At 58.2% G+C, this 10,285-nt stretch overlaps 1 protein-coding gene across 1 annotated transcript; it reads right to left on the bottom strand.

Moving 5' to 3' along the window:
• Positions 1–1,829: 1,829 nt before the first annotated feature.
• MTA2 (metastasis associated 1 family member 2) lies at positions 1,830–9,974 on the bottom strand. The gene is made up of 18 exons (XM_036295573.1): positions 9,619–9,974; positions 8,970–9,037; positions 8,542–8,635; positions 6,883–7,000; positions 6,702–6,765; positions 6,420–6,537; positions 6,043–6,145; positions 5,770–5,869; positions 5,422–5,610; positions 5,247–5,321; positions 5,108–5,166; positions 4,848–4,945; positions 4,576–4,715; positions 4,095–4,323; positions 3,832–3,921; positions 3,040–3,158; positions 2,798–2,940; positions 1,830–2,585 (listed from the first exon to the last, which is right to left on the bottom strand). The coding sequence occupies exons 1-18, from the start codon at positions 9,644–9,646 to the stop codon at positions 2,420–2,422; spliced, it is 2,001 nt and encodes a 666-aa protein (XP_036151466.1). The 5' UTR covers positions 9,647–9,974; the 3' UTR covers positions 1,830–2,419.
• Between the last annotated feature and the right edge of the window lie 311 nt (positions 9,975–10,285).

Genomic DNA, 10,285 nt, shown 5'->3' with positions numbered 1-10,285 from the left:
TCAGTGCATCCTGACCTACAAGTGGAAGCTCAAGACAGGAGCGGGAGGGAGCTGGGGAGGCCCCAGGCCCAGGGAGCAGGAGCTAGAGCACTGTCGATGGGCGAAGCCGCCCTTGCTGTGGTTGTCAGCTCGTAGCTGTGGCCTCTGGAAAGAGCCTCAAGGTCTGCAACCTTGAGCAAGTGACAACTGCTGAGGCTGTGCCCATCTCTAAAGGAAGTGTGCAAGGAGCACAGGATAGGCGTCTGATCTCTCCCCTAAGGTGCGGAGACCATGAGAAAGAAGACACCTACTAAGGGCTCCTGGTGGCTAACTGGATTCAAATTTGTTTTTGCTCACCTGAGGTTATTTTTTCCATTGTTTTTCCGAGAGAGTGGGAGGGAGGGAGGGAGGGAGACATCTGCCTTCCCCACGTGCCCCCACTGGGCGTGCCCTTGACCGGGAATCAAACCCATGACCCTGGTGCTCTAACCTTGGAGCACATGGGTCAGGGCTGGACTCAAATTTTATTTTTTTTTAACCTAGGACCCGTCAGTGCACAGGTTGATGCTCTATCCACTGAGCCAAACCAGCTAGGGCTCAAATTTTATATTTCTTTTCTTTTCTTTTTTTATTTCAGAGAGGGAGGGGGAGAGAGAGAAACAAACATCAATGAGAATCATTTATCAACGGCCTCCTGTACACTCCACACTGGGGATCGAACCCGCAACCCGGATATGTGCCTTGACTGGGAATCCAACCGGGACCTACTGGTTCATAGGTTGATGCTCAACCACTGGGCCCCACCAGCCCGTTTGGCTCGGTGGATAGAGCATCGGCCTGCGGACTGAAGGATCCCAGGTTCGATTCTGGTCAAGGGCACAGGAGGCAGCCGATCAATGATTCTCTCTCATTGATGTTTCTATCTCTCTCTCCCTTCCTCTCTGAAATCAATAAAGATATATTTTTTTAAAAGTAAAAAAAAAAATTAAAAAAACAGAGCCTAGCAGGAGCCTCTCCCACGACCTGCACTTCGGGCAGAAGCCTGCACAGAACTACAGGGTCCTGCCACCTGAACCAGCCCTTGGAAAGGAGCTCCTCACCAATGACAGCGCCTTTGGACCGTTCCCACTGAAAGGACTTGGAGTCCTCGTCTGCATGAGGACAGATCACTCTGAAGGCTGCCCAGAGCACAGAGCTACCTAGCTGGAGAGGCCTGGCCCCAGGGTCACCTCACAGCCGAGTTTGGAGATGGCACCACCCATCAGTTGACAGGCGCTTCGTCTACTGGGCCTAGCGACCTCGGTCTCTCAACCCTAAAGGGCAGGAGCACTAGAGTGGGCCCTGACATGAAGGCAGCTGCTGAGGCCGCCTTGGGGACCCAGGAAGCAGCACTATGCAAATACACCGGAGCGAGGTGGTAAGATCTTGCAGTACCGCCCCCGAGTTGGCTACGTGTCTCGCTCTGGCCTCCCAACAACTCCCAGAATTCCATAGGAAAAGGAAAAGGAGAGTTAAGAATTAGGAAATAAAGAAGCATCTTCGCACACACATACCCATCCTGTGGAGGAGTCCCATCCAGAGAACCAGCTCATCCCAACTGCTTTGAATAAACCTGGGTCACCACAGGGAACTGGGGAGCAGTTTGGGCCCTGCAAGAGGGCCACCTGCCCAGGCTGCACCTCACAGAGCTGCTCCCAAGGCAAGCCCCATCTGTACTTTCTTGTCGTCCTTTATTTTCCAACTGAAGACACACACCCCCACACACTCATGGCAGAGAACAGCTGAGCCAGGAGGAGCTGAAGAAAACAGCTTTTTATTTGTTACTGTAAGAACCAATTACAGAATCGACATTTAAAAAATGGACAAAAGATCTTTATTTCTGAGAATTGGCGTACAAAAGGCGGAGGGGACAAGGGGAGGGGAGGAAAGAGTGAGCATGGGCTGGGTTTGATGCCAGCTTAGGAGCCTCAAACTGTTTAGCAAAGTCCGGACACCGGACAGGAAGAGAAACCCCCAATTAGGAAAAAGAAAAAAAAGAACAGACATGGCAGTGCACCCCCCCTCCCCCAACCAGGTGTCTGTTTACTCTTCCCCTCCCCTGTCCCCTTTCACAAAGGGAGGCAAAATTTTTAAAAAATTAAAAAACCCTCCCCCTAAAACTGTCCAAGACAGCTGTGGGTCCTATCCCCCAAAAGAGGCCAGGTTCCCACCATGGGTCAATTCCTGCAGTCCGCCTTCATCACCAGGCACGGAGGAGCAAGGGAAGGAGGCAAGCCTTGAAGTGGTAACACCAGAGGGCGCCCAATCCCTCCAAGGACACACACTTGCTCCCTCCTTCCCTCCCTCCCTCCCCCCCTCCCTATGACACTCAAGAAAAGGGAACTTGGGTGTACTGGGCACCCACCCTCTAGCTTCCAGCCCCCCTCCCTTCCCCAGAAGTTCAGTCCTCCAGGACAATGGGCTCATTGGTGCTGGCAGGATGTGAAGGTGCAGGCAGAGAGACGGGGGGCCTCACTGCCATCAGCGGTGGCTTCACCTTCAGGGGCAAGTTGGGCCTGCGGGCAGCTCGCCGCATCTCCAGGTGAGTCAGAGCTTTCCGAAGGGCCCTGGCCAGGAAGAGGAGAGGGGAATCCAGAAGCCTACGACCCCAGCGCTGCAACCCCACACTCCACATGGCAATTCCTCCAGCCATTCCTGCCTGGCACCCCGAGCCTGCACCCACGCTCCCTGTTGCTGGCCAGGCTCAGACACTCCTATTTCCCATGCCACCAACCTGGGTTGCCAACATCTCAGCCTCCTCCCATAGTGGGCTCCCTACCTGGTATCTTTTGTGGCCACAAACACCACAGGATTGGGGGCATCCGCTGGGTTTAGTTTCTGACGCTTGGCTGCTGGCTGGGAGCTTGAGCGAATCCCTGAAGCCAGGGGCCTTCCATTGGCAGAGAAGGGAACCCCTGCCATCTGGAAAAGGGTGGGCAGAACAGTGAGGGGCCTCTCTCTCAGCCCCGTCATAAACCAAAGCCCGCCCCCTCGGCGTGGCCACGCCAGCCTGTCACTCACAGCCTCATAGGCCCGTTTCACCATGATGCCCCCCAGGCCCCGGCTCTGGGTCAGCTGGTTTCTGTTGATGGGTGTCTTGGTACCCCGAGGTGTTTTTGGTTTCAGAGGTGCCTGGGCCACTTCAAGGTAAAAAAACAAACAAAAAAACAAAAAAACAAATACCATTCACACTTCCTTTTCTCTATGCAGTTTCCCTGGGCATCCCTAAGCGTAGTGGTGGGGGAGGGGTTTGACAAGCAATTACCAGTACAGTTGACCCTTAATGTGGGGTTAGGGGCACTGACCCCCCACACAGTAAAAAAAAATCCCCAGATAGCTTTTCCTTAAAGTATATTTTTATTGATTTCAGAGAGGAAGGGAGAGGGAGAAAGAGATAGAAACTTCAATAAGAGAGACTCATTGATCGGCTGCCTCCTGCACACTCCCCACTGGGGTTCGAGCCTGCAACCTAGGCATGTGCCCCTGACCGAAATTGAACCCAGGACCCTTCAGTCCACCGGCTAGGGCACCCATATAGCTTTTGACTCCCCAAAAACTTAACCAGTATTTCAAAAGTCACACAGGAGTATGATCTTGTCAAATCAGTATGGTCATATGGATAGCTCATGAGAAAATATTATTAACCTACAAGAGTACAGTTTGTTAAGACTAAACCTCTAAGGCCTGAATGGGAAAGAAAAAAGCAAGGGGAGAGGAGGTTACGACAGTAAAAGGACTGAGAGCCTAACACCAGCCTAACTGGTTCCCCATCCTGTACCCACCCTGTACCCAGTCTGGCTCCCCATCACATACCCAGATCTTTGACGATAGTTGCTAGGGGCAGCCGCACCAGAGGGTGAATCTTCAATGGAGTCTTGGCGGCCTTAGGAAGTCGAATGGAGCCTGGAGAAAAAGGTGAAGGGGCTTATCTATTCAGGCCTTTTCTGGGGCAGGAGCCATGTCTAAATCTTCACAAACCCCTGAGCCTACCATCCGCACTGTCACTGAACACCCAGAGACACACTGGCCTCTGGCCGGGCAGCCCTAACCGCCACCAGCTCAGCACTCCTGCTTACACTCTGCCTTGATGGCATTGGCATTGATAGGGGCATAGGGTCGCCGAGCAGCCCTCCTCGGCTGTAACAGGTCCCTGCACATGCGTCTGGCAAGACGGGTCAGCTTCGTGGTCTGGAGCAGGAATGTTTGCCTGTTCTTAGCCAGCAGCTTGGCCCGGTTGGCGCTGGTCGTATAGGGGGAGAGACTTTGGGCTTCAGGTCTGGACAAATGACCCCTTGAGTGTGGCTCCTGGAAGGACATAGGAAAAAAGAAAAACACAGATGGATACTGAGGCTCCCTTTCTGCCATTCTCTGAAGAGAGCTATTTAGTCCTGACTGATCTCTACCACCGTCCTGACCTCCTGGCTCCTATACCACCTTGCTCCTCCCTCCCCAACACATCAAGCCATCGCCATATATGGAGCTGAGTATTCTGGCCTTCACCTAAGTTCACACCAATATGCTACTGTTCTCCCCTTCCTGCCCCCCATCAGTCCTTACTGTTGTGCCCCGAGCAGCCCCCTCAAGCTGGGTCGGCGTCTTCAGTCCCCCGTACTTCTTCCAGTAGATCCAGCAGGAAGCACAGAGGCGGCACTGCATGTTGGGTGGGCCCCAGGCGTACCACTGAGCAGACTGTGTGGCTGAAAGAGCAGAGAGGAGGTGGAGGTCGGCAGGGGGGAGGTGGGAGGGGCTGCCACTTGAGCCCCTCAGGTTCTTGGGTCAGAGCAGACCTCTCCCCACCCCCCGCATCCCTGGCCCTCCCTGGAACTCACTGTGGCAGCTCTCGCAAGTCAGGCCCTTCTGGAATCCTGCTCCGTTCATGCCAGGTTTTGAGCCCACAGAGATGATCTGGTTAGGGTTTGGTTTGGTGCTAACAGGGGCAGGAGTGGGGAAAAAAGAAAAGAATTCAAGGAAAACAATCCGTTTCCACCTTGTCTCTATAATAACGTGCCCTGCCTCCTGCCCAGCCCTAATCGCCGAGGACAGCACAGCTTGGGGGAAGGAGAGGAAGCCGCGGGCCCCTGCCACTCACTAGGTGGGGATGTAGACCTGTTTCAGTTTGCTGTCTGCTTCCGCTGCTTTCAATCTCTTCTGCAGGAAGAAGGACAGAGAAGGGTCAGAGCGCATCTCAGCAGGAGGCCTCTGGCGCAGCCCCCTGGCCCTGGCCGTACCTGCTGGATGTAGCGGTCTGTGGTTTTCCACATGTAATAAAACTGGACTATGCTGGCCAGTGACTTCCAGGGCAGCTAAGGAGGGCAGAGGGAACAAGGGTGAGCTCGCAGCTGCTCCTAGGTCCTGGTCCCTCACCGGCCGTCTCTTCCGCCTCCCTGAGCCCCACCCACTTACAAAGTCCTGGCGAATATCATTGAAATCCTTCCCGTACTTCTCCAGGGCCTCCTCAAACAGCATGGCCTCGGAGGCGGACCATTCCTCCATCTCGTCCCGGCACAGCACTGGGCCCCCCTGGGGCACCAGCGTCGACATGGCCTTGGCCAGGTCATAGCCGTTCCTCTGCAGTGTGTCCATCGCATGGAACTATGGGCAGGTAAGAAACAATGTTGATGACCCGAGCCCCTCAGCATGCTCTCTGCTGCCCTTTAAACACTCCCATTCGCTCAGAGCCGCCCCTCTCCTGTCCCAGGCTCCGCAGTCCACAAAGCCCAGCCTGCCCGCCACCCACCAGCGCCTGCTCACCAGGGTGATATCTCGAGAGGCAGCGGCTGCACTCATGTGTAGGCTTGGCTGCCGGATGGAGCTGCTACAATCTAGGGCTCTGGCGAAGGTCCCCACCGCTCTGCGAGGGAAACCGAGGCGTCAGGAGGGGAAGAAAGCGCAAGCGGGCTGGGGAACTGAGCCAGATGAGGAAAAAGGACCACACCCAGGCCAAAGCGAGGATGCCCACCCGTAAGAAGAGGGCGCAGAACTACGTTCACACCTCCCCGTCCTTCCCCATCCACCCACCCTCACCGGGCCACCACGAGAAACTGGTCGATCTGCCGGTCTGTGAGAGGATTGTCTGGGTCCCAGACCTTCATCTCCATCTTCTGCTGGTTCCGGTTATCAGACTCCCCTGAGGAAAGGGCAACGGCATCATCAGGGAGAGAGAAGGGAGGTGGCGGACAGGTCCCAGCAGGAGATGAAGGCTAAGGTGCCATGGGTTCCATCAGGCACCTGGACTCTCACTTATCTGCCCACTGTGCCCACTGTCCCTTCCAGCTCCGGAGGCTACATTCTGTCAGGGTGACGGCACTGAGCGTGCAGAGCGGCCCTGCACAAGCGCAAGGCACACGACTCAGAGACTCTGATGTCAGCTAAGCCAGCAGCCAGTCTGTCCTGCTGCTTACCCTCGGCCAGGCGATCTGGGATCTCAGCTTGGAATTTGCAACCAACTCGGATCTCCCCCTGGTCGGCAAGCAGCGTCTTCTGCACGGGGTCAAACACCAGGGAGTAGAAGAAGCAGTCCTGGCGGGGAGGAGGGGGAGGTGAGCAGGGCAGCAGTCCTCAGGGCAGGGCCAATGCCCGCAGAGTCCCCGAAACACACAGCCTGGCAGCCTGCGCCTCCTCAGTCCTCCTTTCCTCTTGCCTCTTGGGGAAATCCGCCCCCTCTCCCAACACCTCTTTCTCACCTCCTTTTCCAGATACTGGCTCAAGATATCTGTCTCGTTCAAGAGGGTCACGCTGCATTTTCCACTACAGGAGAGAGGCCAGGAGAGGCTGGGTGAGCACCTCACCCCAAAGCGTCCCGCTCACCACCCTCCTCTCCATCTCCCGAACAGCGTGCTGGCCAGGGGCCTGACCGTCCCGTACCGGATGTGGGTGGCTGGCAAGGACTCAAACTGCCGAGAAAGAAAAAGTTCCCGGTGCTTCAGTTGATGTCGCTGCTGCTCCGACACCCCTGGCTGCTTTGACTCCTCTTCAAACTCCCCTGGGAGATGAAGGAGGAAGAAACCAAGTCAGAACTAATCCAGCAAGCAGCCACCGTGAACAGCCTCGCCCGGGGAAAACAATGCGTCTCGGGGGGTTTCCTCACACCCCCCAGGCTTCTGCCTTCCTCACACCCCCCAGACCAGCTCTCCCCCACCTCTCCATCGCTAATGCTCTTGGGAAAGGGCTGCTGAGGACAAACCATGGCACAGAAACACATCCCACCCAGGTGCCGTGCTCAGACACCAACCAGAAAGCCGAATCGGCCCCACCAGGCCGGCAAGAATGTCACCTTGTCTCCTCCTTCCTACCCCAGCCTGAGGGCCAGAAACTGAGTACGATGAAAAAGCATCACCTAAGGTGACGTCGCGCACTTCCTCTTTTCAGATTTCAGGAGATTCTGCTCTTACACATCACACGCAATCCTAACCGCCCCTCGCTTTCTACTTGGCTAAGTTTGTTTGTGGGGCTTTCAAGGGCAGTATCTCAACCAGTGCCAACACCTTCCTCCCCAAGGAGCTGCAACTTGCCCCGAAACCTTGGTGGAAAGGGTTAACGTGGCGGGGTGCCAACCAGAGTGGGAGGGGGCAGAAGAGCCACAGGCCCAGATGCAGTGGTGCATTGTTCCGAACCACAGGGAGAAGGTGGGGGGTGCCACAGGCTCCACCCCTCGCCTGTGAGCTCCGGAAACCCTGTGCTAAGGGAAAGGGGACCACACCCCCCCACACCCCTTCTGATTGGACAAGGCCAAGGTCAGCCCCTGCCAGATGGAGCTGGAAACCCCAGAAGGCCAGAGACCTTGTTAGGCCCAGCTCCTCTGTAACCCCTTCATGCCCAAACCAGCCTGAAATAAGGAAAATCATTTGGGAAGGAGGAACAAGTAGGGGAAAGAAAGCCAAAGCAGGAAAGAAAAAAGAAATAAAGAAAATTGAGAGTATTTTTTTTTTTTTGAAAGAAGACGAGAGCATAAGGAGGAGGAATACAGAGGAAAAGGAAAAGGTGTAAAATGGAGTGAAGGGGAAAACAGGAGACGAGAAAGAGGAAAAAGTGCAGGAAAACTCCGTGCTTCCTATCCTGTCCCTTCACCTGTCTCGCCACGTCCTGATCAGGAATCAGCCTGCTCCCCTACCACGCAGGCTTCTAAGTACCATCTCCTCCGCTTCACCTTGACCTTGGTCACCAGCCATTGTCCCAACAGAGCCAAATGCCCCGAAGAGTCCTGACCCTCCAGACCTCCTCCTCACCCCCCATGTACATCCAACCACCTCAAAACAACAAATAAGTAAGTAAACAAACCGTCCCTCTAACACACTCCATTCACACACACACTCCCACACCGGCCACGGTCTGGCTCTCCTTACCCGGCTCCCAACCCCAACGTGTAAGGACAGGCCTCCCTCCACAGACCAGGCCCTTCCCACCCCCAAACGCACACCCTGCCTTGGGCATGCTACCAGGGGAGACACCTGCGAGGACATGCCCGGGCCTCAGACGGCGGGGGGCGGGGGGCGGAGGGGGAAGGGGGTGCGGGGAGACACTCACGCGCATTGCTGTCCGCCAGGCTGTTGAGGCTGCTGGAGATGTCCCTGCGCCGGAAGAGGCACACCACCTTGGCCTCCACGTTCCCATTTGCAGTCTAAGCGGGGGAAGGGCGGGGGGAGCCGGTCGGTGAAAAGCGGAAAGGCACGACTAACAACAGTCAGTTTCTCAGGGATGCACCAAACTCCAGAAATTATAAATAAGGGCGCACGTCTAAGGGCAGACTTCCCAGCCCCTTTCCTCCGCCCCTGGGACAGAGTCAAGTACTTTTCCCACGGAGCTCAACAGCCCTTCCCGACGCACGAATGAATGAATGAATATGAATGGGTCCTGGGGACGGCCGCTCGCTCGCTCTCTCTCCCACTGAAGTTAGAGACCTCAGCAGGCAGAGACCTCCGGGGGGAGGGGGGAGGGGGCACCGCTCCACTCACCTTGTTGAGCTCCTCAATCCGCCTCACCAGGTAGGGATTGCTGGAGGAGTTCTCAAAATAGACGTAATCTGCGGGGGGGCGGGGGGGGGGGCGGAGGAGATCAGAGGAGGGGGGGAGCGGGGGGGGGGGCAGAGACAGGCGGGCGGGGGAGGGACAGCGGGAGGTAAGGGTCCTGGCAGACAGGACCCTGGAAAGTGGAAGTGGGGAGACTAAGAGAAAATGAGGGGCGCCCCCCACCCCGACCACCTAGCTCCAGAATCTGACCTTTCGAAAGTGAGCCCTAAGTTAGCAAGAAGCAGGGGGCTGGCCTAGAGTCCCAACTCAGCGATGGGGCTGCACCCCCGTCTCCAGCGTAGGGCCCCCAAGTGGCACAGCGATCGCCCCGGCCCCCCGCGCCCCTCCCGGCTGGTTAGCTCCCGCGGGACCCCTTTCCCGAGCCCGCTCCCCGACGGGGGGGCCCCGACGCGGCCGGGCTGCTGCTGCCCCAGCCTCAGGGAGCCTCCGGGAGCCTCGGGTCCGGCCGCCTGGCCGACCCCGCACCCCGCTCCCCGTTCCGGTTCCGGTCCGCGCTCGGGACCACGCCGCCGGGGCCGAGCCTCTCGGGACCCGGCTCCCACCCGGGGCCCCGCAGCCCCTGCCCGGTACTCACCCCCCACCCGGTACATGTTGGCCGCCATGGCCGTTCCCGCCGCCGCCTCCGGCCGCACAATGGGCCCGGGAGGCTGGGGGGTACGCTCGGCCCGAGGCGAAGGCCGGGCGCGGGGCTGGCGCCGCGCGGAAGTCTCGGTCGGGCACGCGCAGCCGGCACCGCCGCCGCCTCAGCCGTCGCAGCTCATCTCCGCCCGCAGCGCCGCGCCGCCGCCACCGCCGCTCACGCCGGACGCCGAGGCCCGGGCCGTCGCTCGGCTTCTTCCGGAACGAGCTCGGCTGCGGCGGCTCGGAGCCGGCTCGGCCCCTGCCCTCGCGGAGCCGCTGCAGACGTTGGGCCCGCGGCCTCGGCTTCGCCTCCTCCCCGAGCGCCTTCGGCGGACGGGAGAACAAGGCGGGCGCTCGGCTCGGGTCGGAGAGCGAGACCCCTGCGCTCGGCCACTTCCGGAAGCCGCTCGGCTGCCTCCGGCCCGCCGCGGCCCGCGCTCGGGTATTTCCGTGGCGGCTCCGTCCCGCCTCCGGGGGCGGGCGAGGAGCGGGCTTAACCCTCTCCTGGCCACGCCCGCCGCCCCGCCCGCCGCCCCGGGCTTCGCGGGGTTATTTGCGAGCGGCTTTCCCAGTCGTTTGCATGAGTGGCGCTCGCTCGCCGCCCTCTTCGCGCTCCTCTG

Source organism: Myotis myotis, unplaced genomic scaffold, assembly GCF_014108235.1.
Source record: "Myotis myotis isolate mMyoMyo1 unplaced genomic scaffold, mMyoMyo1.p scaffold_m19_p_27, whole genome shotgun sequence".
Classification (NCBI taxonomy): Eukaryota; Metazoa; Chordata; class Mammalia; order Chiroptera; family Vespertilionidae; genus Myotis; species Myotis myotis.
The sequence above is the reverse complement of the archived record's forward strand: the minus strand, read 5'-3'. Positions and strand labels throughout refer to the sequence as shown.